The sequence below is a fragment of the Lepidochelys kempii genome, chromosome 2 (assembly GCF_965140265.1).
Source record: "Lepidochelys kempii isolate rLepKem1 chromosome 2, rLepKem1.hap2, whole genome shotgun sequence".
Lineage (NCBI taxonomy): Eukaryota > Metazoa > Chordata > Testudines > Cheloniidae > Lepidochelys > Lepidochelys kempii.
This window is the reverse complement of record NC_133257.1, coordinates 23,033,440-23,059,809: the sequence shown is the minus strand read 5'-3', so window position 1 is coordinate 23,059,809 and position 26,370 is coordinate 23,033,440. Positions and strand designations below refer to the sequence as shown.

General features: G+C 42.2%; 1 protein-coding gene across 4 annotated transcripts; it reads right to left on the bottom strand.

Moving 5' to 3' along the window:
• Positions 1–1,271: 1,271 nt before the first annotated feature.
• Positions 1,272–23,740, bottom strand: DERL1 (derlin 1). Of its 4 annotated transcripts, XM_073330222.1 has the most exons (9): positions 22,471–23,291; positions 21,611–21,722; positions 19,759–19,900; positions 16,958–17,022; positions 14,820–14,846; positions 13,445–13,540; positions 11,338–11,390; positions 9,787–9,897; positions 5,982–8,412 (listed from the first exon to the last, which is right to left on the bottom strand). In XM_073330222.1, the coding sequence occupies exons 4-9, from the start codon at positions 16,991–16,993 to the stop codon at positions 8,274–8,276; spliced, it is 462 nt and encodes a 153-aa protein (XP_073186323.1). In that variant the 5' UTR covers positions 16,994–17,022; positions 19,759–19,900; positions 21,611–21,722; positions 22,471–23,291; the 3' UTR covers positions 5,982–8,273. The 4 variants fall into 4 exon arrangements, with proteins under 4 accessions (XP_073186321.1, XP_073186323.1, XP_073186320.1 ...); XM_073330220.1 differs by lacking the exons at positions 5,982–8,412; positions 19,759–19,900; positions 22,471–23,291 and adding exons at positions 1,272–5,656; positions 23,367–23,740; XM_073330219.1 differs by lacking the exons at positions 19,759–19,900; positions 22,471–23,291 and adding an exon at positions 23,367–23,737.
• Between the last annotated feature and the right edge of the window lie 2,630 nt (positions 23,741–26,370).

The window sequence follows — 26,370 nt, the reverse complement described above, 5'->3', positions numbered from 1 at the left end:
TCAACAGAAAACTTCCATCACAGTTCCTCTGACTAGCTCTGCTCAACACACCAGAAAGGGGGTGTGCCTGGGCTGAGGGGGGGAGAGGCGAGGCCATAATCCTGCAACCCCCATCTCCAATCTTTTGTTGGAAGGATGATGCACTAGAGGGGTACAAATTGCACCTTTTCCATAGCTATATCAGGGGCTGCCAGCAAATGTGCTTCTGCTGAGGCTGTGGAGGTATTATACCACCTCCTCCCCTATGCAGGCATAAAACATCCATCCATTGCACTCACCTCTTTGCCTTTATATCCACCTTGGTGTATAGCTCTAACCACCCTATAAGTTAGGCAGTTTCAATTCAGTTACTTTTTCTTACACACCCTCAAAGCCTAGGAACAGCCTACTATTGCAATATAGCCAGGGATCAAAGTGGGTTGTCTTGTTGGTTCTGGAGGCTGTCGCCTTGTGTTCTGTAATCCAAGGAGATCAGTTTGTGCATGGAATGGGTGATGAGCTCTTCAGGCAGGGCTTGCCTCTTCCATGCTGGGGCTCTAGGCACTATTCTAATACAAATACTGATCAGGAATTGGGAGGGAATTCAAACACTTTTGGAGTACAGAGAGGACAGTTGAGAAGGTGCAGAAAAAGCCATGCATTCTCACTGTTCTCAGCCTTAAAAAAAAAAAAGAGAGATGTGAATTCATCATACAGCTGAGATTGGTGCAGAGACTATAAGGAACAGCCCTGCTTACAAGATTGTGTGTTAATTGCTATCTAATATGCTGGGTCCATGGAGCAAACTGCTGCTTTAGTGCTGCCCCCTGGGCCAGTGACATCATGGTGTCATTGGGATTTCAATGGAACGTTGGCCCCATCTGAAGGACATGCAGGTGCGAGGCTGGAGGCCAGCAGCAAAACAGCTACATCCCTTCCTCACAGACATGGCCAACTTCTCTTAAATCCATTGTCTACAGACCCGCAGTGACACACTCCTTACTGCTACATACAAACTCAATTTTGGCATCACAATAGACTGCACCAGAATACACAGGGAACTTCTCACTTGGACAGCGATCGTGATCCTTCTATTTGCCCTCAAACCCCCAACTGGGAACAATTTTTGTCCCTTCCTATTCCTTTTATAGCATGAGTCAACTTTATCTCCACAGGCACAAGGGGATGTAACTTGTACTCCCAAGTACCTACAGGGATAGCTGTACTGGAAAAGGTGTCCTAAGCCAGAGAAGGGCAGCTTTAAAATCTGGTCAGGGCTTCACAGACAGAACCCAGCTAGGAAGGGTTGTCTTGCAGAGGTGCTGAAGCAGTGCATCACGGTTAGGCCAGCCCCATCCCTTCCCAGGCCAGCCGCACCCACACTGAGGCTGAGCCAACTTCTGGCAGAACAAGGTTTGCAGGTGGCCTGTGACCCAGCTCCAGGGGGAGTTGCTGCCACCTGAGAAACACAACATGGGATACTCTGGCAGAAACCAAAGCCAGCACAACCTAGGGTGCAAATCAGTCCCAAGAAACAGACATGGGGAGCAGAAGCAGTGTTTAGATTTGATTTTAGCTAGGACTGCGCTTTGAAGTAAACTAGGATTATATCTGAGATTCAGCTTTGACTGCGTTGTAAGGTCAATAGCTCTTTTTACCTGATTTCAGCAGAAACTATTGGACACTACACAGTGTTAGCTGCTCTTGCACAATTCCTGCCAGGTGGGGCTCCAGGCTCCCATGAGAATGGCTGCTCCTGCAAGCTTCCACCCCCAGTTAAACCACGGTTTTTCATGTTAGCACAGCCAGGGCTGAAGGGACTGTTATGCTAACAGCTGCTAGAGGATTTGGAAAGGTTCAGGTTCCTTAATACCATACACTATCTTTGCTCTATACACTTCATTCCCATCAGAAAGTTCTAATTGTATCTAACTACATTTTGAGGAATAGAGAAGTTGGGACTAGAAGTCAACATTTAAGAAAGGTTAACCGGGGCATACAAGCTTCTAAGAAAGAAAAGGCTGAAACATGTCATTTGTTTGTTAGCTAATTCAAACCTATGTCACAGCCTGAAATGAATGAGGAGGCCAACGCAGAAATAATGCTGGTTCCATTTTCTTTTCACAACTGCTGAAGTCAACAACAGCAGTAAGTGCAGATGCTGCAGATAGAGTGAACGAAATCACTGCTTTGAAAAGCAGAGAATAGTGTGGTACAAAGTTCAGGCCTGATGCAGAAGGGGGCATCTGCCATCTTATTCCAATTAAAATACAAACACAGAGTGGACCCTGCCCTTCCTCTTTTGGGATTAAGATGGAGAAGAGGACTGGCATTGCTTATATTTAGGTACAGAAAGTAAATATAGCTCTCTCTAAGGCATTTGTGTCCTAGTGAAATATGCACCTTTAAAATCAGTCTGTGATCTATCAAAGAACAAAACCATCAGCAATACTCTGTCTCTTCTCAAAACCCAGTCAAAGCAACTCATAAAATGTAGTTTTGTATTGTTTGAAAACACGGATCCGCTCCTAGTGGTTGGACAAGATTGCTTGTTCCACTGATACTTTATTAGACTTGGTTGCCTCTTCTAGCCTCCAATAGCGTGTGCTCACTGGCCATTGCCTGACCAGGAAGTGGAGCGTATAACCCAGCTTATTTCTTATGACAGAATTTGGAGCCCATGAATCACAGCCTTCACTTCACTACCCACGTTCTCCTTCCTGGATGGTGCATCCAAAAGCATAAGGTCCCAGATCCACAATCCTTTCCACCTATTCTAGGCCATGCAGAGTTTAACATGCCTTGGAATGACAGATTGCAGAAGCCTCACATTGACCGACTCCAGTGCCCTTTTACATTCTGTAATTCACATGCACTAGGTAAGAGTGTAGGGACTTTGGTGCAGCAGGGACTTTGACTTGGTTTTGTTTGAGGAGAGGCATAGCAGGAGGAGTGATGGGAAACCCAGCACACATTTTTCCACTGTGGTAAAGTGAAACATTGTGCATTGGTCATCTAATGAAAAAATGGCAGAGAGTTTTCACAAGCACAAAGTTTGGACAATGAAAACTGTCAATGGCCATTTTCAGTCATGGCAATGGACACACTAGAGACGGTGGATATGGTTTCAGTTAAAGACAGCTATCCTATCACTGTAAACCTTTCTAGTTTGAAATTGATGGGCTTTTATATTTTGAATGGGGACTTTTAAAAAGTTACTTTCTTTTTTAAGCTAATTTTTAAATGTTTTTTAACTTCATAACCATACAAGTAAGTTACTTGAAATTGAAGGGAAACAATATTGCTCTAACAGAAGGGCAAGTCACCCACAGCTTTAGTCAATTGAAACTGTGGGTCCTCCACATCTCTGAGAAGTCAGACCCTAAAAGTCCAGAAGTTAGTTGCCCAAAGTTAGAACCTTGCAGTGAGGTTCCCTTGTTACCACTTTGGCAAATCATACAAAAATCTTATTAATGAAGAGATGTTGAATAATCAAACTACTGTGAGTATCCTGCCTTTTGTGCCTGTCTCTACACTACTTTGACTTTACAATTGTGGGTTTTCCCCCCCTTCTAACCTTGTTTAGAGGTGTTCGTTCTGCAAAAAAATATAGGGATCAGCCACTATTATATGTTTAGTAAAACTTCCAAAACTATTGAAAAAATCCTCTTAATGAGTCTATAGGAACAGCTGCCAACATGAGTTTATTGTTTTTCAACACAGGAAAAGCAGCACGTTTTCATCTTTTAGACATTAGTACTTCTGCTTCATATGCACACAGTTAGCTTAATTTAAAAAAAAGCTGTCGTTTTGAATTGCAAGTTTGTTATCTCCATCTAGACTTGGCAGAATTCAATTTTGGTAATTTCAGTGGATAATAGATGTTAAATAAAAATGGGGAGGATGATTAATTTAAATTTCTACAGTTGCACAAAATTCTGGGTTTTTAAGCATTACTTTCACTGCTGTGGGAAATCATGATGGGGGGGAAGTCAGAAAATTATTTCGTGTCAGTAACATTCAGTTTCAAAAAGTTAAAGCTTTATAACCATTAAACACAAATTGGCAATATCACAGGTCAAAATACACATCTGTGTTCTTAAATGAAACAAAAAAGTTCTCAAGCAGCATTTTTCTTACTTTGTCTCTGTAAATTTCAATCATCTACAAAATAATTTTTCATGGGGGCAGGGGGTATGGTGAAGGTAAAACTGACATTTACCTATTAAAAACGTAATCCTTCCAAGCCTACTTACATCTAGGACAACGAGAAAAAGTTGATCATACATAATATCAGATAAACAAAGAGCTGTTTATTCCTTGTTAGGACAGTGAGTAAAGGACCACAACTGAGATTAGGGCTCTACTATATTGTGCACTGTATAAACACATAGAAAGGGACAGTCCCTGCCCTACACTATGATTACACAAGACTAAGAGTTGGAAAAAAACTGTATTATCTCCATTTTACAGATGGGGCATGGAGGTACAGTGAGATTAAGTTATTTGCTGAAGGTCACACAGGAAGTCTGTCGTAGAAGCTGGAAATTAATACAGATCACTGGAGACCCCTTAGGCCAATCTCCTTCATTTTCTTCTCCCCTAATCCCATAACAAAATGAAGTAAATTCTCAATGGCATCACCATGTAGCAAGCTTCCTGTTAGCCTGTAATGCAGAGAGCGAGCTCATCTGGAAGGTAAAAATATCACCATGAGAGCTACAAATTTGCATTACTATAATGATTAGGTAGTAGCAATATGAAGCATGACCAGTCCAGTTTCTCAGTAAACCATTCACAGATTATACTGCGAGCAGAGACATAGGCAAGGATTATTACTGAAGAGCCCTGGGGGATGAGGAGCTTGACTCAAAAGAAGAAAAAGTGACAGAGTAGTGGAAGATTAATATAGTCTAACTAGCAGCATTATGAATAGATGGGTGGGAGGAGAAAGAACATGAGGGCCACAGAGAAGGGTGTCATTGGACCTGCTCAAAAAATGGGATTAAGTTTTTCCCAAAACTTCCATCCTGTTTGTCAAGGTTTTCCTAACCATCTCTAATAGATCAGGAACCATCTTATTTAGCAATAGGAAATGAGGGCAAAGGATTGATAGTAAAAAATTATATAGAGCAAAATAAATTTGGAATAAATGACAGCTTGGATGTTGAGGGTGAAAAGGCAGAGTGGCCCACCAAATAGGGCACAAGAATGGCTCTTCCCCTGACCCATGCTTCTGTTTCCCCGCTTGCCTGTTTTATAGTAGGAGACCGTGCAGTCGTTGGGCCAGAGACAATGTGTTTGCACAGCACCTTGCACAACATGGCTGTGATCTCAACTGAGGCCTTGGTGCTAATTCAATAAATAAGGAACAAGAGGAGTCAGATGGACAATGAGGTTATGAATGTGGCTGACAGACTAGTCACTCATCGGCGAGAGGGTGGCAGTTGGGGCACAGTTTTAGACAATGAATTTGGACACCCAAAAGAGGACATGGAAGAGACAGACACTTACCTGGAGAGATGATGCAAGGACATGAAGTAGGCTTCAGAGTTATCAATGTAAGGGTCAGAGCTAAATCTACAGGCTTCACTAAAGTCACCCAAGGAGAAGGCTTGAGTGATCAGAGGGGCTTCCAGGGTATGTTCTCGGGAAAATTCCAGGAGGAGGAAGGACACTGAGAAGGGTAAAAAGAGAACCATGAAATGACAAGCACAAGGAGGAGAGAGGGATGCAGCAGACTGTCAAAGATGGGGGGACAGGCACGATAGAAAACTATAACAGAGAGGCAGAATGACGACAAAGAAGAGGACATTAGGCAGCTGGTGACTTTGGTAAGAGTAGTTTCAGTGAAGAGGACGAGATCCAGAAAATGGATCATTCTCCTAAGGATTTTGATGAAGGAGGAGAGATGGCATGAAACAGGGTGGTGTTAGAGGCTCTTGAGAGTTCTATCAAAAGCCTGTGGAAAGTTTAAGCGTGATTTAGCAAAAACAGACAACTTCAGAGATTAAAACTTTAATTTAAACTTTGCCAACAAAAAAATTAGTTACAAAAAGGGAAATTCTCTGTACAGAAGAATGAGTGCCTCCTTATAACAAGAGAATGTGCCTTGTCAGTGTAGATTCAAGTACACATAGGTACAGCTGTAGGTCAAATGGGAAATGCAGAATATTCAAAGTGAATTTAAGATTAGTTCAGGGTTTCAAATTTGCAAGATTAGTCATCTCAGTCTTTGAAAAATGTTTAAATCAAGAATCTCATGTCAAAAGCTTCTCCTTTCCTTGAAACACATTTGACTTGTGATGCCATAGAAGGCATTGCTCATGCAGGGTGCACTGGAAAGTGAAATTCACCCTCTTTGCAGAGGGACAACCCCAACACTTAAGCCCTTGTGCTATCCCTCAGCACAGAGATGAACTCACCTGGAATACATGTAAATCATAACTTATATGACAATCACTTAAACTGTCACTTTGCTTAACAGTTAGATCCTGCTTCTAAAATGAAGACCACTGCTTTGAAGACAGTGACATACACAACTAATTGGAGACCAGCTGCAACATGACTACTGTATGCATGATGGCTCCTGGACTACCACAAGTCAGCATTACTAATGGTAACAGGTACAGTAACATTTACACCAGTGGAGTCTTTCCACTTACCATTATTAAAATATAAATAAGGCAAGGCAAGAGCATCTTTAAAACTCAATTACTGAAACTAGAAAGGCTAAGTGAGTTCCGAACCTCTATATACCTGCACAGCCATGAACATGTAACATGATCACCAGTTCCCTGCATTCATCCATGAGCCAGAAAGACCACCACAACTATGGTGTTAAAGAAAATGCATCCTCTTGAAGCCAGTCACAGATAAAAGGATTAAATCCAATTTGCTTATTTTCTCCCAGGTTCAGGGTGAGTGGAAGTATTTAGAAACCTACAAGTTGCTGCTGGAAGAAAAACAGCAGTAACAACAATAATAGTATTTAGGACTTTCATGGCACTTCCCATTTTCACAGCACTATATAAAATGAACTGAGCCTGTGCGGTAAGTACCAGTCCCATTTTACAGATGGGAAAATGCGGAGGCTAAGTAACTTACTCAAGGCCACATGGTGAATCAGTGGAAAGAGCAAAGATTAACTTCCTGGCTCCTAGCCATGCACTCAGCTCACTAGAACCCACAGCCTTATGATTCTATTAGGAGAAGACTGTGGACGTCTCTCAATCATACCCCTCACCCCCACTCCACAATAAGAAAAAAAATGGAGATATTGCAAAAAGAGAAACTGATTAACAGCTTTATATAGTTCCTTTTTTGAGAATGAGAAAGGCCTTAGAAAATCAAATCAATTCTATTGTATCTTGTAACCTGGACTAAGTTTATTTCCAGTTCTGATTATTTAATTTCTTAAAGCTTTTAAAGAGAATGCAGTGGTCTCATTTTATTAATACAAACATAACTCTGCAGTCAGTACCCTTTACATGAACACACAAAATATGTGACATTTTCTACTTGTAAAGTAAGATTTGTTCTATTTAATTTTGCAACTAAAATATGAACCTGGAAGCCAGCCTTTTTCAGATTTCAGGATAGTAAATGACAGCTGTAACCTTGGTTTAAACACACCAAACCATGTACGTTACACCGAGGGTTCGGAGAGATTTAGATATCCAGGAATATTGGCAATGGTCATAAGAAACTGAAAAGAAAGCTATCTGTTGTCCTTATCCTTTCCCCTCTCTTGCTGCAGTGCATAGGGTAGCATCTCCATCACTGTTGCATGGCAAGAGAAAAAAAAAACTGCTTTCCTGAAATACAGTTTGATAACTGAAAGGAAGCTTCTAAAACTTTTAGTCTTGCTTTATGAATGCAGAGCAGTTACTGCCACCTAACAAGTTATTGAAGACTAGAATCCCAGCATAAATATTGACGAATCAGTCTTTTAGATGTACAGATGGAGACATTACTTTGAGCCATCCTTTGGCCAAGGACTGGTTCTTAACTCTTTGCGTATCAGAAGAAGAGAAACAGACAAAACCCATCAGCATCTTCCATCAGAGAGGTGGAATGGATTCACTGTGACAGATGGACAATACTAAGGTGGCTTTTTTAATGGCAGTTTGAACTTAGCACTACTTTCTAACCTGGGGTAAAATCTACATTTATCTTCAAGAGTTCTTAATTTTGTCTTGTGCTAGAAAAGTTATTTATGGGTCAACTCCAAAAGCACTAGAGAGAACTCAGTTCTGAAGTACACTCTGCACTAGGAAGGAAGCAGCAGTTTTTCATTGGTCACCTAACCGAAAACCTTGGCCCCAGTTGTGTCTTCCACCACCCTGATGATCTTCTGCAGCCCTGCGCACACTAGCGGGTGGAATGCCAAATCCTGATACCCCTCCTCTCCTGTTTGGCAGCCAGCGGTATCTGGAACACACAGGGGGGGCAAAGCGGAAGAGGGGAGAAAGAGACCAAGAGCTGAATGTAGGAGTAGTTGTTTACTGTTCAAAGCTCATTTTAGCTGCTAAAACTTATAAAAATATGGCTTTATATTTATACAGGGAACCATCACGTAATTTGCTTTACAAATACTAAGTCTCAACACCCTATGAAACAGGTATTTACAATCCACCTAAAAAACCTCACAAACTTATATGGCCTTATACCATGACTGAGACAAGAGGTGTAGAGAAAATTCTGTTAGATACCTATATGGCCCCCTTTACCACAGTAACTGAGGACCTCCCAATCTTTCAGTAGATTTTTCCTCAACATCCTTGTGAGGTAGGGATTCCCATTTTACAGGTGGGGAATTAAGGCAGAGAGTAAGTGATTTGTCCAAGGCATATCAGGGAATAAAACCCAGGTCTCCCAAATCTCAGGCTGGCACTCCAACCACTAGAGCATTCTTTCTCTCTGGCATAGCAACTCTTGAATAAATTCAAATGTCCTACAGATCTAGAGTCAAATCCAGCTCTGGAGTAAATGGCTGAATCTAGCCATTGAAATCTGATCTTTATGGAAAAATTAGGCTTACCAGGAGGGCCTGAAACAGCAAAGACAGTTGAAGTTTAAGGCTGAGCCCCCCACCATGCTGTTGAAAGTTGTACAGTGTTATCTGAATGTAATTCAATCCTGTACCTCATTTTATAATTGACAACTCAGGTTTTAAAGAGGGGTCAACTTAAAGTCATCAGCAAGAGCCTGGCAGGGGAAAAGCATGCACCGCCCAAAGGCTGAGGCATTAAGACAAGGGAATCTGGAGCAGTGATCCTGGACTTTTACTTGCCTTTTAGCTAGAGGAATGGTGCAGAAAAATGGGTAAAACATAATTAACAGGAGAGAGAAAAAACCCAATTAGAAAGTAAAATAAAGACAATTCTATAATCAAGATAGATACTTCCTTTCTACTACTTCCAGGGATGTCTCTTTATTGCCATGATTACACTACACACCACATTTCCTTGGCCTAGAAAAGAGCATAAGCCAATCACTGGCTGACAGTGGAAGACATTTCCCGTATGGGCTTTTTATTCCACAATTATGTACTACCAGGTTTCTTGCACCTTCCTCTGACGCCGTCCATGATTAGAGATAGATCAATCTGATATGTTAGTGTCTGTGTGAGAAGGTATGGCAGTTGTCCCAATCACTGGCTGATTAGCCTAGGGAAGCAATCTTATGCCCCCAATCCCAGCAAATGTATTTAAGAGGGGATACACAAGTCCTTTTAGTTCATAAATTGCAGTATCCCTAGAAGATTATGCCAAAGAAATGACTTGTTTAAAAAACAAAACTTACAGAAACAAGGGTGTGGTTAGGAAATTCCTTCCTCCCAAGTCCATTGGATATTTAAACATTAAGAAGAAGTATAGGTGTCCAACCAGATTTCCTATCAGCTCATTGATGATGCTGCAAGACAAGAAGAAAGATTTCAATTTCAGAACTTGTTGATTTCATAAAACCTTTCAGCTACTTATTGTGTACCCACTACAGGTGTCACAGGCATTAAAGCCTCATCTTCCCTCTACTCCCCACCCCAATAACACATTTTCCAGGTTATTGCGGACTACCTCTTTGGTCAACTGCATTATCACCATCAACACTTCAGCAAGCGATTCCAACACCCTCCTTCCAGGCCTTCTCCAGCCAGCCGTGAATGATACAATCCCATTAACACTTGCACTGGGAAACAGACTTTATAGCGATCAATGGCTAGAATAGTGGTCCACACCTCCTGAAAAATTATTGCTATTTCCACTACACTGCCTGCTCTCTGCTGTATAAAACTTTTCTTAGGCCCCGATTCAGCAGCTGGCCTTGGAGTATTTTATTCCATGTGTAGAAACAGCAAGTATCTAGCAAGCAGCAGTTTCCTGAAGTGACGGATGACTCAAACATGAGGTAGAACCAGAATCTTAACACAGAAAATCCTGACTCCCTATCCACTTCTCTAATTAGTAGACCACATAACATTATTTGTATTACAGGGCCACCAAAAGATTAGGGCACCATTGTACAAGAGACTGCAAGAACATAGATAATCCCTACCCCAAAGAGCTTACAATCTAAACTAGGGGTTCTCATACTGGGGGTCAGGACCCCTGAGGAGGTTATTACATGGGGGGAAGGGGGTCGCAAGCTGTCAGCCTCCACCTCCGCTTTGCCTCCAGCATTTATAGTGGTGTTAAATATATTAAAAAAGTGTTTTTAATTTATAACAGGGTGCGGGGGTTGCACTCAGAGGCTTGCTGTGTGAAAGGGTCACCAGGACAAAAGTCTGAGAAACACTGATCTAAACAGACAAAAGAACAACAAAATAGAAGCAGACTGCAGAGTGCTCAAAGGGATGGTAGGAAAGTGTCATGTTAGTTTGGAGGGGCGGACGGTGGGAGAGAAGGGTTGTTGCTGTTTCTCTATTTTTTCCCCCTCATCATTAAATGCACTGGGCAGGGGGAGAAACAGGCTTGGGGAAAAGGCAGCAGGAGAAGAGTTCACAGGAGGAAGGGAGCAGGACGTAACTACTCCATCAGAGGCATTATTTAAGCCTGGGCTTTTAGGAAGAACAATAGCTGCAAATCCTGATGATTGAAATTTTCCTTTTCAAGAATATCCATACATTGAAGGATTAGGTTTGACAAGATTTCAGCATCGCATTTATTTTCTGGTTTAGTTTAGAGTCCTCATATTACAAAAATACAATAATCATATTGCTAGTCTATCAGTTGGCTTGAAGCCCCCTTATTTTGATGTTACTGCTTCCGAACATCCTCTTAATGGGCAAGATATACAACTCTACAAGATCAAAGAAAATATTTATAGCTCATGTAAACAAGCATAATGAAGACTTACGATCCTCCAATGATGTAGTTGAACCCCAGAATAACCCATGGTAGATAACAAGCCTAGCAAAAAACAAACAAAACAGAGAAGTCATGAATGCCGAAGGAGAGTACAAGGCTGCACAAATTCCTTTGCATCTTCATCAGTGTAATCACTGCATCTTTTAAACATAGTTACTAGACAAATTCTGGTACGTTAACAACCAACACATTTTAAATTAAGTCTAAGCATTTTATGATGTTTTACATTTATTCAAAACTTAGGACTGTCAAGTGATTAAAAAAAGTTAATCGCACAATTAATTGTACTGTTAAACAATAACAGAATACCATTTATTTAAATATTTTGGATGTTTTCCACATTTTCAGATATATTGATTTCAATTACAGCACAGAATACAAAGTGTACAGTGCTCACTTTATATTTTTTATTACAAATATTTGCACTATAAAAAACAAAAGAAATAGTATTTTTCAATTCACCTAATACAAGTACTGTAGTGCAATCTCTATTACGAAAGGTGAACTTACAAATGTAGAATTAAGTACAAAAAATAACTGCATACAAAAACAAAACAATGTAAAACTTTAGAGCCTACAAGTCCACTAAGTCCTATTTCTTCTTCAGCCAATCGCTCAAACAAGTTTGTTTACATTTGCAGGAGATAATACTGCCTGCTTCTTGTTCACATCACCCGAATGCGAGAACAGTTGTTCGCATAGCACCGTTGTAAATATCTTGCGATGCTGGCTACATGCCAGATGCACTAAAGATTCATATGTCCCTTCATGCTTCAACCACCATTCCAGAGGACATGCGTCTATACTGATGATGGATTCTGCTCAATAGCAGAGCGGACTGACGCATGTTCATTTTCATTATCTGAGTCAGATGCCACGAGCAGAAGGTTGATTTCCTTTTTTGGTGGTGCGGGTTCTGTAGTTTCCGCATTGGAGTGTTACTCTTAAGACTTCTGTAAGCATGCTCCATACCTGTCCCTCTCAGATTTTGGAAGACACTTCCAAATCTTGGATCAAGTGCTGTAGCTATCTTTAGAAAGCTCACATTGGTACCTTCTTTGTGTTTTGTCAAATATGTAGCGAAAGTGTTCTTAAAATGAAGATGTGCTGAGTCATCATCTGAGATTGCTATAACATGAAATATATGGCAGACTGCGGGTAAAACAGAACAGGGGACATACAATTCTCCCCCCAAGGAGTTCAGTTACAAATTTAATTAACACTATTTTTTAAATGAGCATCATCAGCATGGAAGCATGTCCTCTAGAACGGAGGGGCTGAAGCATGAAGGGGCATACAAATGTTTAACATATCTGGCACATAGATATCTTACAATACCGGCTACAAAGGTCCCCTGTGAACGCCTGTTCTCACTTTCTGGTGACACTGTAGATAAGAAAAGGGCAGCATTATCTCCTGTAAATGTAAACAAACCTGTTTGTCTTAGCGATTGGCTAAATGAGAAGTAGGACTAAGTGGACTTGTAGGCTCTAAAGTTCTGCATTGTTTTGTTTTTGAGTGCAGTTATGTAACAACAACAATCTACATGCTGTAACAGATAACCATCAGGAAAAAGGAAAAAAGCTAAGATGGAACTTCACTGCAGGCTCAAACAAAAAGAATCTGGCTTGTAGAAGAGAAAATTTCTCAAAACATGAACATTTTACTGAGCAGTAGTGAAAACTCTGACTGATGAAGGAAACTGTTTATTGCAGAAAGGTGGCTTTTATTCAAGTTATGGGTGGCCAGAAAGTCTTTTTATTTTGGTGTCAGTTTTTCAGATAAGTTGATTTCTATTTTGGGGGCACCTATGGCAGTTTTATACTGCAACAGCTAACACCATATGAGACACAGTGGGGACTGAACTCTGATCTTCTCCCACCAGAAGAGGGTCAGGAGTTCTAGGAAGACAGCAAAACCTCTCTCTGAAGAGAGGATCTACCATTTGTTGATAGCTTGTGGCTGACCCAGAAGTGACTGACTCCAGAAGGAATTTCATCCAGCCCCTGCCAATCTGAAACTCTTTTAGACTTTTTTTTTGGTGGGGGGGGAAGGAATTCCAGAAGAGAACTGTGCCAACAACCTGTATACTGTACCTTAAATCTTGTCCCAAACCAAAATGATACAATCATGTCTCTGTTCAGCTGGGCCCAGACATAAAGCACTGACATGATCAGGGGAATCATCAGCAACTGCAATACAAAGAAACAAAGCAAAAATTATTACATCCACCTAAAACTTCTGAGGAACACAAACAGATGGCTAGCTTTAGAAATGCTTTGTTAGCATGATACGTCAGCATAGATCCTTTAACAACTACACTGCAAGCCTTTGCTGCATGCATACACTCATGATCTAACAAGTTCATGAGGGTAGTGGTGAGCAAGTGAACCAACGAGTCATTCTGTTTTATAATGTGGGAAACTGGTCTATCTCACTAGCTTCCTGGGGCTGCAACCCCATTGGTAATATACTTCCACTTATGTGTCCGCCAAAAATATTACAGACTTCCCATTTCTTCGAAGACTTTAAAAAAATCTGATGTACATTTGTTTCAGGGTTCACTCAGACTTTAGATGCACAATCATGATTTATCTGCCGGGATAGTACGGTGAATTGTCTCAGGGATTATCAGCAAGGTTTTATGCAAGACACTAGAAATGTAACAGGGGAGGAAGTGGGGACAGAGAGGTACAGAATATATGTGAGAAGTGGTCAAAGACAGGAAGAGAACAGCAGAAACACACAAGACTAAAAACAAACATACCTCAGAAACAACATATCTGTGACTCAAGATAAGTCATCCCCCCCCACCCAAAAAATCACTTTAAGACAACTGACCTGATCCAAGACTCTTATTAAGATCTATTTTAATCATTCCTGTGATATTCTCCCACTTTACATTTTTGACATGTACCCTGAGTGGTGTTTGTCATAGAAACATGCACCACTTCATATACCCTTAAATTTTGCTCTTTAGATGATCAGAGCTTTTGTAAAGTAATGTGAATTCACCTAAAATGGCATTCCTTCTGAGGAGTCTCACTACTGAACTCTAACCCAAGAACTGTTTTTTAGCTCAAAGGGTCAAGTAGTAAATGGCCATAATGTTAATCCATCAGCAGGGGAAATAAAGTCGATGGATGAAATCCTGGCTCTTTTGAGATCAATGGCAAAACTCCCATTGACGTCAATAGGGCCAGGATTTCACCCCTTCATTCCTTAGTTGTGCGACTGATTTCCACAATGCACCCATGCCTGCTATGCCACAATGAGTTAATTACCTCTAGTTTACAGCAAAAAGATTAACAACGTTTATTTCTCTTCTAAGATAGCCCCAGCAAGAGAAGTCAGCGATTTTCCAAAATACTGATGTGTAACGATAGATACTTTAGTGACATTAAAAAAATACTCTGCCTAGAAATAAATGTAATATTATAAAGCTTCCTTGGAAAATTGTATCCTGCTTACCTGCATGTCCATCACCAAGCCGGTTATCTTTCATTGGACTATTAAGGAAAATATAATAAAAATAAGTGCTAGACGCATGGTGATTTTTAAACTGATTCAGCTTTTAATTTTACTTTTAAAAGTAAACTTAGTGCTCCTGAAAAGTGACAGATCGACAGCCATGGCAAATGAACTCCTCTAAGCATCCACAGAGCAGATTCGGCCCAAGTTTTCCCACATTGCCATGCCAATGGGACTCAATTATGACATGAAGTGACCCCACCTAGACCTGAGAGACCACGCTAATTTTTCATGCCCATTCAATCCTCTGCTTTGTGCCGAGATTAAGCAGGCGGGAGCTGGCCGTCCTTTTTAAAAAGCATGTTTAAAAGGACCAGAACTTCGTCATATACTTGTCCTTCAGTTTGTTTAAAGTTATCAAGAAAAAATGCTGTATTCTTTATTACCTCAAGGAAACAAACAGCAAACAGATTACCTGAAAATTTAATATCGCTAATAAGAAAACAGAAAACAAATACTGTCTCGAAATTTACTGATGAAGTCTTTCAATGCTACTATGAGGATGAGGAAACTGAAGTACCTGCTTGCTGTTTTAACAGATAATTGTGTCTTTTTTCAGTAATTGTTTGTAGTATCAAAATGCAGTTGTACTCAGAAAAGGAAACAAATATGACACGGTGGGCGTGTGAGTTTTTCTACAGACTTCTGTATCAAGTGTGCTCTATTTGTAAATGAGGAGAAATATTCCAATTACAAACTCTACCTGGGGCTCTGAAAGTCAGGCTGTGATCAGAATCTTACATGAGCACCGATCCAAGATTCTACAGCCAGAATTCAGCTAACAGCTTTGTTGGTGGTGTAGCAGAATCCAGCTCATCTTCCAGTTGCTCTGTTGGGCTAACAGGAGTAAAGATTCTCTCTATACACTGAAGTCAGCAGATATGAAAGAAAAACAGGGAGCATATCCACTGATTAAGAAGGTGCCATTTCTATATAGTAAGTCTCCTGACTATAACCACAGTTTGTGATAAAGTCACATCTTCTGTTCCTTCTCTGGGTAGAGTGCTGTCATAAGTGACCATACAGGGATAAAGGATTGCAGGAAGAGACTAATAGGAAAGGAAATTAATTCAATTTTAGGAAAACAAAGTGGGGTAGAGTGAAGAAGTAGCGCCAGGGAGGCCATTAAAATATACCAGTGCAACTTCTAAAGCAGCAGTTCGCAACCAGGAGTCTGAGACCCTCTGGGGGGCCATGAGCACATTTCTGGGGATCCACCAAAATAAACCAGAGAGCAGGGTTGGCATTAGACTCGCTGGGGAGCAGGGCAGAAAACTGCAGCACAAGCAACATAACTTTGCGGGGCCTCCTCTGGCGTGGGGCACTGGGCAATTGCCCTGCTTGCCACCCACTAATGCCAACCCTGACTTTTAATCTATTGGATATGCAGAAAACAGTTGTTGTGGCACAGGTGGGCAGTGAAGTTTTTACAGCATGTTGGGTGAGGGGAGCCTCAGAAAGTAAAAGGTTGAGAACCTCTGTTTTAAAGGATGGCCTGAAAGGCAGGGAAGTAAGTGACCCATGGAATTGCTAACAGGACATTAAGCCTTTTGCCTCAAGATCACTGACCTGATTCAGGCCTGGGTCGATACTGAAAGCTGTTGCCACCTGGTGGTCTTTATTACATTAGCTTTGTGGTCTCTGTATAGTTCACAGTGAACAAGAGTTCACCCAAACCTCAGCAAAACTGACAATCTTTTTGGCAGCTAAGGATTGGATAGACATGAGCCCTAAATTTGCTCCCAACCCTAGTGGAGGTCCATAAACGGTCAGCAGAGAGACACGCTATCAGTGAACTCTGGAAAAGCCTGTACTGCTTTGATGTTCTTTTGTGTAAACAAAACCACAGTCTCCAAAGTTGTCAGACAAACTGGAACTTTGAACTAGCACAATTATAGTGTTTTCCCTCAAAAATAATCCCACTGGCTTGCCCTGAAGGGTAGGAGCCATCTTTAAATGTCTATGGAAATTATATTTAAGTGCTTTTAGGTGATAAAAACTGGTTTATGAAACAGCCTTATCTTAGGCATAAACACAAGACGCAAAATGTGCCAAGAACTTGATGAACAGAAGGATACAACAATGCAAATCCAGTTAAACAGAAGCATGAACATATAATCCGCTGGCCTTCCATCAAAAGCACCTATAAACAAATAAAGCAGTTAGCAGAACAGTTGTCAAGATTTCAGATCACACTATATCCCAAGAACTACCTCAGTTCTTGGCCAGTGGAAACACATGGTGCCAAATGCAACCCTCTTGTGTTTGAGTGTACTAGAATTGCAACATTTGAGAAAGTGGTACTTTCAACATGTGATCAAGTTCTTTTAAATGATCATTTTTGTGAGCAAATCCCCAAATACTCCAAATTATTTTTAAAAATCCATCATTATTCCTTTTTGATTTATCTGTACACAAATTGTAAGTTTACACTCTGCCTTTCTAAAAAAGTTAAGCATTCCTCCTCCTTCCCTAAGTTGAAAGCAGACTGAGCTGCTACAGCAAGAAGGTGCTATCTTGCCTTGATGCTTCAAAGAACAGGCAGACTGGATAATGAGGGTAGATTGCATCAGTTACAGAATTGTGTCAGGGTTGGTTTGTTTGGTTTTTTTTTTTTTTTTTTTTTTGACACCACAGACTGTAAAGAAGCCAGTTATTTTTCACTGCAAATGAGTTTTCCTGTTCCATTCCCCGACATACAAGCTTCTTCCAGGGAGCATCAGTAGGAAGGGACACAAACAGAGATGGGAATAGAGGTTGGGGCATATGTGGATATAACAGAACCCAGTATATCAAAAGGACATAAACATGGCACGCAAACATGCAAGTTTTCTGCTCCATCTTCTTTTGGCTTTCTTGCTTTCAAGAAGCTTAAACTAGGGTTACCATACGTCCGTATTTTCCCAGACAAGTCTGGCTTTTTGGTTCTTAAATCGCTGTCTGGGAGGAATTTTTAAATATCTAAAAACATCCGGGATTTTGCCATTATTATTTTTCCCCCAAAGAAGAGTCGATCATTCAAGAAAGAGAGTGAATGCTGATCACTCAAGAGAGTGCCCACTTTTTCCCCCTAGCTCCCAGTGCCTGCAGTGCAAAATAGCGGTTTCATGTGGCTGGGAGGGATGGGGGAGGAGGGGGAACACAGCGCGCTTAGGGGAGGAGGCGGGGCCGAGGCGGGGATTTTGGGAAGGGGTCCAATGGGGCAGGGAGGGGATGGAGTTGGGGCGGGGCCGGGGGCAAGAGCAAATAAACCCCCCCGTGGAGTTTCCTCTTTTTCTGAATGTTCAAATATGGTAACCCTACTTAAACATCAGATTCTGGCAGTTATCCAAACCATAGGCCTTTTGTAGTTTAATTTAGTTAAAAACAAAATTTAAAGAAACCATAAAACAAAGTGTCCTATAATATAAACTCAAACAATCTACAAGTTGAAAGACTGAAGACGCTCAGTATATTGCATAAATGATGTGCACATCCAGACAATTTCTAAAAAAGCCAATACCATTCAGTGAGATTTGTACTTAAACCACTAAGTGGAATTTTGACTCTACAAATCTTAACAGGTATTTAACACAGTCTTTCACAACAAATCAATTACTGGCAGGGAGAGGTTAATTAGGAAGAGCAGCCTATGTACAAACATTAAGGTATGGTTCTACTCGGACATATAAAAACTGGTAACTTCTTATTCAACAATCTCCTCCCTGTGTCAATTTAACCATTTTAGTCACTAAAGTGAGAAGATAAGGAGTTTGGTATTTAGCTCTGCAAAGCCAACATTGGTGAATGAGAGCGAGCTAGAGTCTATTTCTTTTTGTGAATTGGAGTTGTGGATCAAGTTCCAGTTTCTAACATGTCCAAAACCTCTGAGAAGAGTGAGACTCCGCATGTGTCACACAGTATAATTTTACCAACAGACCCTTTGCTATTAGTGATGAACAAAAGAGAAACCATCCTGATCTTTAGATCCCAGGCTGAGTTTGCAGATCTGGCAGTCAAAAAGCAAGACTGCTAGGCTCATCTTTACAAGTTAAAAAACTAGCCTTTTTTAGATTCCAATCCTGCACTGGGATATGCTAGCATGGGCCCTGGCATTTGTAAAAGTCCCACTGACTTTTATGAAACTTTGCCTAGATCTACATCATCAGATCCCAGGATAGGCTCAAAACATAGGTGAGGATCTCACTGAGACACAGACAGAGACCACCACAATGATTAACAAATCAAGTGTTCTACTTTTTTTGTTTTTTAGAAACTTCAGTATTCATGCACAGCCCATGAAAAGTGAAGTAGAAAGGATGGAGTTCTGTTTATAAACATTTGAATTCCATAGCACCTAGAAATTTCCTACAACTATGTTAAGTTTCCACAATAAGAAAAGTATATACCTGTTGTTAAAAAGAGTAGCTATTAACATCTGAGGCAGTTCAACCTACTTAAAATGGGACACCATCACCTTTAAAGCTAATCATCTTTTAAAAGTTAGTTGAAAGTTTCATGCCCTTTCCCTGAGCCTTTTTCTTATATCTTATTATATATGTTTTTCTCCCTACTGTTGTTGTAGAGAGATCCATGCAAACAAAAGGGGACAGTGACTGATGATGCCAGGGAAACTGATCATGACAAAATGAACAGACTGAAAAAAAAACCCCCTAGAATGATATTTTTTTCTCTAGCCTTTTTCACTTGTACTAATCTTGGGGTTTACTTGTAAGAATAAGACACCAATAAATAAATAAATACATTGTCACTTTAAATGCCTGAGAAAAAATGAGCTGTAGATTTTCTGATTTCTGTACCAGACAAAGTGACATAAGTACCACTAAGGTCTGAAAGAACCATCTAATTATAGCCCCTTATTTTAGTTCCTTTTTCATACTTGGTAGTAGTGAAGACAGTCACTCTGACAGAAAAACCGTGCCATCAGAATCTTGGTTTCCACAGGAATTTAGGGAAGTAGTTGTTGTTAACCAGTAACGCAGGGATACAATCTACTTTCCAGCCTCTTCTAGAGTTTTGCACTGTTTATAAAAAAAATTAGCATAAACTTTGAAATTCATCTTTAACATCAGTGACTGCCCAAAGCCATGCACAGCCCTTCAGATGTAGGCTATAAATTCTTAAAGAGACGGCTAAGGATGACTTGCTTAGTCTACAAGTACCTACGTGGGGAACAAATATTTAATAGGCTCTTCAATCAAGCAGAGGAAAGTATAAACACAATCCAATGACTAGAAGTTGAAACTAGCCAGAGTCGGACTGGAAATAAGACATAGATTTTTAACAATGAGAGTAATTAACCATTGGAACAATTCACTAAGTGTTTTGTTGAATTCTCTATCACTGATGATTTTGAAATCAAGGTCGGATGTTTTTCTAAGAGAGATGCTCTAGAAACTATTTTGGGGAAATTCAATGGCCTGAGTTACACAGGTCAGACTATATAATCACAGGTGTCCCTTCTGGCCTTGGAATCTATGAATTCATAAGCTAGCCCCAAGGGCCATTTACTTCCCTCAATCATACTGATAATGAGAGCTGTGCTCATAGAGTTATAGCAGCACGGGATTACATTATAAACAACCTGCAAATGTTCCACTGAAAGTTCCAATAGTACCCAAAAAAGTTTTTAAAAGGGGATAAAAGAGTTGGTGGAAGGGTACTGAACCAGTCAATTTTTTTGTACTCCTACAAAAATCACTAAATTACATTTTTGGAACATGCATATTGCATCTTATCATGGTAGTATAATCTGTCTTCCTACAAGTGGGATGTAACTTATTAATAAAAATGTACAATTTCATTTGACATTCAGTACAATAAGTGCAACATAAGATATCTAGATTTCCCATTGAGACCTCATTGTTCATAGATGAGCTACAAGAGCACATACAACTAAGAACTGCAATATGTTTATTTTATACAATGTTATCATAGATATCGTCATTTTGAATATTTTGCTTTTGGGAGTTTGGGTTTTTTTAAACAAATACACAAACATTTCTTTGTGTTTTATTTAGTTCAGCCTGGTACCAAGCCAAGCATTTTACTTTTTTACCCTTTAAGATGTAATATAAATGAGGTACTTACATACAACCACTTGGCAAAGAAGAGGTTTACCATAGACACCTTCTGCATACCAATGCTACTACTTTGCTCTTCTAGAGCATCTATAAATCTGATCATTTGCAATTACTTTATAAACATTAAGACTCCACTCTTTAAACACCACTCTTTACAAATGAGCAAACTGAAACAAACAAAGAGGTTAAGTGACTTGCCCAACATGGACTATCTCCCTCAGTGGTTTGGACTATGTCTTCTGGTTCCTTTATTTTAAGTGACCCTATAATGATGCAAAAGAGCAGTAGAGTCCCCTCCTACTGCCCCAAATCCAACAACTGAAAGTCCCAATCCTTAGTCATAGGAGTGGTCCCACAGAATGGCTGCAGGACTGGGTCTTAAGTGACTAGAGACCCAAAAGTCACTTCTAGACAACAGAGGGAAGTGTAATGAATTGATTTTTCAAAAATTCCATTTTCTATTGATTAAGTGAACATAAAGGCATGCACATTGCTATCTTTCTCTTTCAGAGCTTTGCCTGAGTCAGAGTCACTGATCACTCCCACAAGCTATTCTGAATGGAACTGTATATATGTAAAGATATTCAATCTCTTTGCTACACTCATGTTAAATCCTATAGCATGCACATACTGCAATTATTAACATACCTGTTTCTAGTCGTGATGAATACTGATACAAAAAATATAAGTTCACCAAATAGAGAAATCCAGTTCCTGGGCCCACTGGGAAGTAGAATGTTGCAGTTAATGGCCTCCATATCTGTCCAGACCAAAAAAGTGAGTGCAGTTACATAAATTAAAGATGAATGAATAATCATGATGTTCCATTTTTAGATTAAGGAACAAATTTAAGATTCCTGTGTATCAAATTTTTTATTCAGTGTTATCACTTCAAAAGCCCTTGTAGCTTATGTCTTACTTGCTATAATCAATTAAGCTAATAGGGTTTTATGAGTAGTTTCCAGATACAGCATAGTTGGCTTCAAAAGGGACCCAGAGAACAAGACAAATCCTCACAACTGTTCTACGCTATTTTAAAGGCATCCAAACAGAATCCTTTCTACTTAGTCCAGGGATCGGCAACCTTTGGCACACGGCCCATCAGGGAAATCCACTGGTGGGCCGGGACGGTTTGTTTTCCTGCCGCATCCACAGGTTTGGCTGATTGCAGCTCCCACTGGCCACGGTTCGCCATTCCAGGCCAATGTGGGCTTTGGGAAGTGGCGCGGGCCGAGGGATGTACTGGCCACTGCTTCCCGCAGCACCCATTGGCCTGGAAGGGTGAACTGTGGCCAGTGGGAGCTGCAATCAGCCGAACCTGTGGATGCTGCAGGTAAACAAACCATCCTGGCCCGCCAGTGGATTTCCCTGACAGGCCGTGTGCCAAAGGTTGTCGATCCCTGATTTAGTCCAATGGAAGGCAACACTGAGCAAGAAACTCATATGATAACCTTCTGAGTGTAATTTCCTTCAGATAATATCGCACATTATTTTTAGCATTTATGCACCTGCTTTATGAAAATCCCTGTTTATCGACATCATAAACAGTCTTTAACTAGGCTGCAAACAGTAGTCGGCACAGACAATCTTGCCGCTTCTTAGTTGACGTGAGACACTCCAAATCTGCAACATTTCAGAATGATGTGTTCAGATCCCAGATTCCGTAAATCAGCAGGGACTATCAGCATTAGAGATACAGGACTCTAACTTCACAGTAACCACTTTGTGGCTGATACTTGGAACAAGGACAAGCTACAGAGGGAATTGTGTTCAGCCCTTCTCAGTTAGGCACACCATTAGCACAATGATATAGGATCCACATCCTTTAAGGCTCCTTCTCCTCCTTCCCCGTTTTTGGGGGGGAAAGGGAGAGGACACTTCCTACCATATACACACAGAATGGGCACTGAAGCAATTGTCTCCTAATACAAGAGATCATTCAGTGTGGGACCTAAGCAGCCAGAACACTGATCCCAACAAGCACCTCCCTGACCTGGGCCCCCTCATCTATAAACAGCCCACTAGTGGGGCTAACCCAAGTGCCAGCTCCCACTGCTTGGAGTGCCCACACCTTTACTACAGAAGTGAGCTACCCTGAGCAGATAGCCTAGGTAACCAGGACAGGGCACCTGGACCTAGTACCCTCTAGGTCTAACGGAGACTTCGAGAGCAGGGCTGGGATTCAAACCCACGTCTGCCGCTGCTCGCCCACACGGACCCTTCAAGCGCGAAAAGACTACACATCCCAGCAGCCACAGCCTCACCCTACTGCACCTCCCAACATGCAACGCGCTCCCCAGAGTGGCCCGCCTACAATTCCCGGCAAGCGGAGCGCAGCCCCGTGCCGAGCTGCCTTAGAGCTCTGGAGGCGCTCTGCATGCCGGGACTTGGAGTCCACCCCTACCTGGAAGCGGTATATGAAGGCATCGGGCCATAGGAAGAGATAGGCGGGGCTGATGAGGCCTAGTTTGCCGACAAGCGGCACCGCGATGGAGCTGGCGAACCAGTAGCGGGTGATGAAAGGGATGCTCCGGAACCAGTCCCCCAGGTCCGACATCTCCCCGAGCTCAGCCGCCGCCGAGACCTCGCTACACACCGGCCACCGAGCTACCGCGAGATCGTTGATCCAGCTCGCGCCGAGGCCGGCCTCCAACTCCGAGGAAGCTGCCGCAGCCGCCGGGCGTGTGGCGCAGGCGCCGCCGAATCGACTCGTAGCCAGACGTGTCTCCTGCGAATCCGGCCCCCACCAGCTACTTCCGGTTCCGCTTCCCAGGCGTCGGAAGCGCCGGAAGTCCCACCTCGTAAGGGGACAGCGCGACCCGCCAATGTGCGCTACTTATGTGCCTCCTTCCGGCGACGCGCTGCAGGATCACGTGACATCCCTCCCCGTCATTCGTCCCTCCCCCAGACCGCCCCCCCCCCGGCAGTGCCCAGGGCAGCTTGTTCTTGGGGCGCTGCTCAGCGGGCGTAGGCGCTTTCTGGCCGGCCGAGAAGACTGTGGGCTCGATCAGAGCGGCATCCCCTCTGTGGGGGCCACGTGGAGGGGTTTGGACAGTCACAGTAGTGGGAACAAGACAGTACCGGGTTTACCATGGCGCCGGGGCCCCGGCCCGGCCCGCTCTCAGGGCAGGGGGGGGAGGGGCTCGGAGCACCCCCAGCACCCTGGCCTGACTCCTGTCCCTCATCCTGACTCCTGCACCCCCACATCCTCCCCCCCACGCAGAGCACCAAACGGGAGCTCCTGCACCCCTCGCACCAAACAGGAGCTGCCCTAGGTAAGTGCTCCACGCCCCAACCTCCTGCCCCAGCCCACACCCCCCTCCTGCACCCTAACTCCCTCCGAGACCCTGCAATCCCACCCCTGAGCCCCCTCCCGCACCCTAAGTCCTGACCACACCCTGCACTCCAACATTTTTTTAAAAAAGAATTATAAAGTGTTCTTATCCAAAATGCTTTGGTTAGTCTCTAAGGTGCCACAAGTCCTCCTTTTCTTTTTGCGACTACAGACTAACAGGACTGCTACTCTGAAACCTTACACTAGCTAGCTAATGGTACAAATAACATTTGGAAAGATCATTAAGTGGTCTGCAGAGACCCTCAGCGATTTTCAAGTGGTCTGTGGAAAAATAAGTTAGACTACACAAACAATCAAGATGCCTCACTTTATTTTCATGTACTTGCTATTACTTATAGGAGGAGGATGAAGAAAAAAAGGATGAAAAACGGGAGTGGGCGGGGAGATAAGAGAGAATGTTCTTTTTCTTGGCTGGGTCCCAAGGAGGGGCCACAAAAATGAAGCTGAGCACAGGGCCCCAATAACTATAAATCCGCCACTGTGGCTGACGCCTGCCCCACAGCTCCCCACGCCACAGCCAGGGGGCTAACCCCTGCCCCCGCCCGAGCACCATATACCGCTGCATTTGTTAAAAAGCATTTACATAAAAGGGGCAGTGTTGGAGTACATTTGGTTACACCCAAACAACTGCTCAGAGTTATACAACATACCAACATTCTTATAAACTGGATTTTCAAGAGGATACAATTTCTGCTGTTTTTCCATTGGTTTTTTGACTTGGAGCTGAAGTCTTGCCGTCTCCTGTTGCATCTGACTCATAGAATATCAGGGTTAGAAGGGACCTCAGGAGGTCATCTAGTCCAACCCCCTGCTCAAAGCAGGACTGATCCCCAAGTAAATCATCCCAGCCAGGGCTTTGTCAAGCCTGACCTTAAAAACTTCTAAGGAAGGAGATTCCACCACCTCCCTAGGTAACGCATTCCAGTGTTTCACCGAAAAAGCTTTTCCTAATATCCAACCTAAATCTCCCCCACTGCAACTTGAGACCATTACGCCTTGTTCTGTCATCTGCTACCACTGAGAACAGTCTAGAGCCATCCTCTTTGGAACCCCCTTTCAGGTAGTTGAAAGCAGCTATCAAATCCCCCCTCATTCTTCTCTTCCATAGACTAAACATCCCCAGTTCCCTCAGCCTCTCCTCATAATTCATTTGTTCCAGTCCCCTAATCATTTTTGTTGCCTTCCGCTGGACTCTTTCCAGTTTTTCCACATCCTTCTTGTAGTGTTGTTGGATCATATTAAAGAAGTTCTGTATTAAAATCACAAATGAGCTTGATTCTCCATAGTTTAAATTCCAGGGTATTACTAATTAAGAGGCCTCTTGGTTTTTGGTGCTGTTTCTCTCCCTCTATGTGTGAAACTTGCAAGCTGCTAATTGCGTTAGTACATTCTAAGACCGAGTCTGTTCTCAAAGCAATTCACAGAGAGAGAGAGAGACTCAAAGCAATACTCTAACAACAGAAACAGCACCCAGAGACTCCCCGCCCTTTTGTTGTATTAACAATTGTGATTAAAATAGAGATAGAGGATGTATGTGGATGGATGCTTGGTGTGGATAATAACTGAATGATCAGGGAGGTGCCATCTTAAGAATCCAGTGTCCACTGGCTGAAGAAGGCGTCAAGTGGAAATAACCAGAGGACCCCCCCCCCCAGGGCAGACTGGAATCCACCCAACAGCCTCAAGAATGGGAGAACCAAAGAACAAGATAACATCTGGCAGCACGGAGCCGTCAGGAATGTGCTATCTGCTGATTGATTCAGCAACAGCATGATGAAGCAATTCCCACAGACTGGCCTAGGAATAAATTCCTATAAAAATAGACTCTAGAAAGTGAGAACTTTGGGGGGGGTCTGATTCTGCAAACCAACTTCCAGAAGCATCAGATGAGCATCTAACAAGGCCCTGCTCCCTCCTAATGTCCAGGCCACCTGGCCAGTGGCTTGGCATGAGCAACTCTAAGGCTGGTAACTATGATAACAACCTTTCAGAACCTCTGTGTGTGTGTGTGTTTGTATGAATGAATGTGTGAATAAATATGAGATTGAATGGA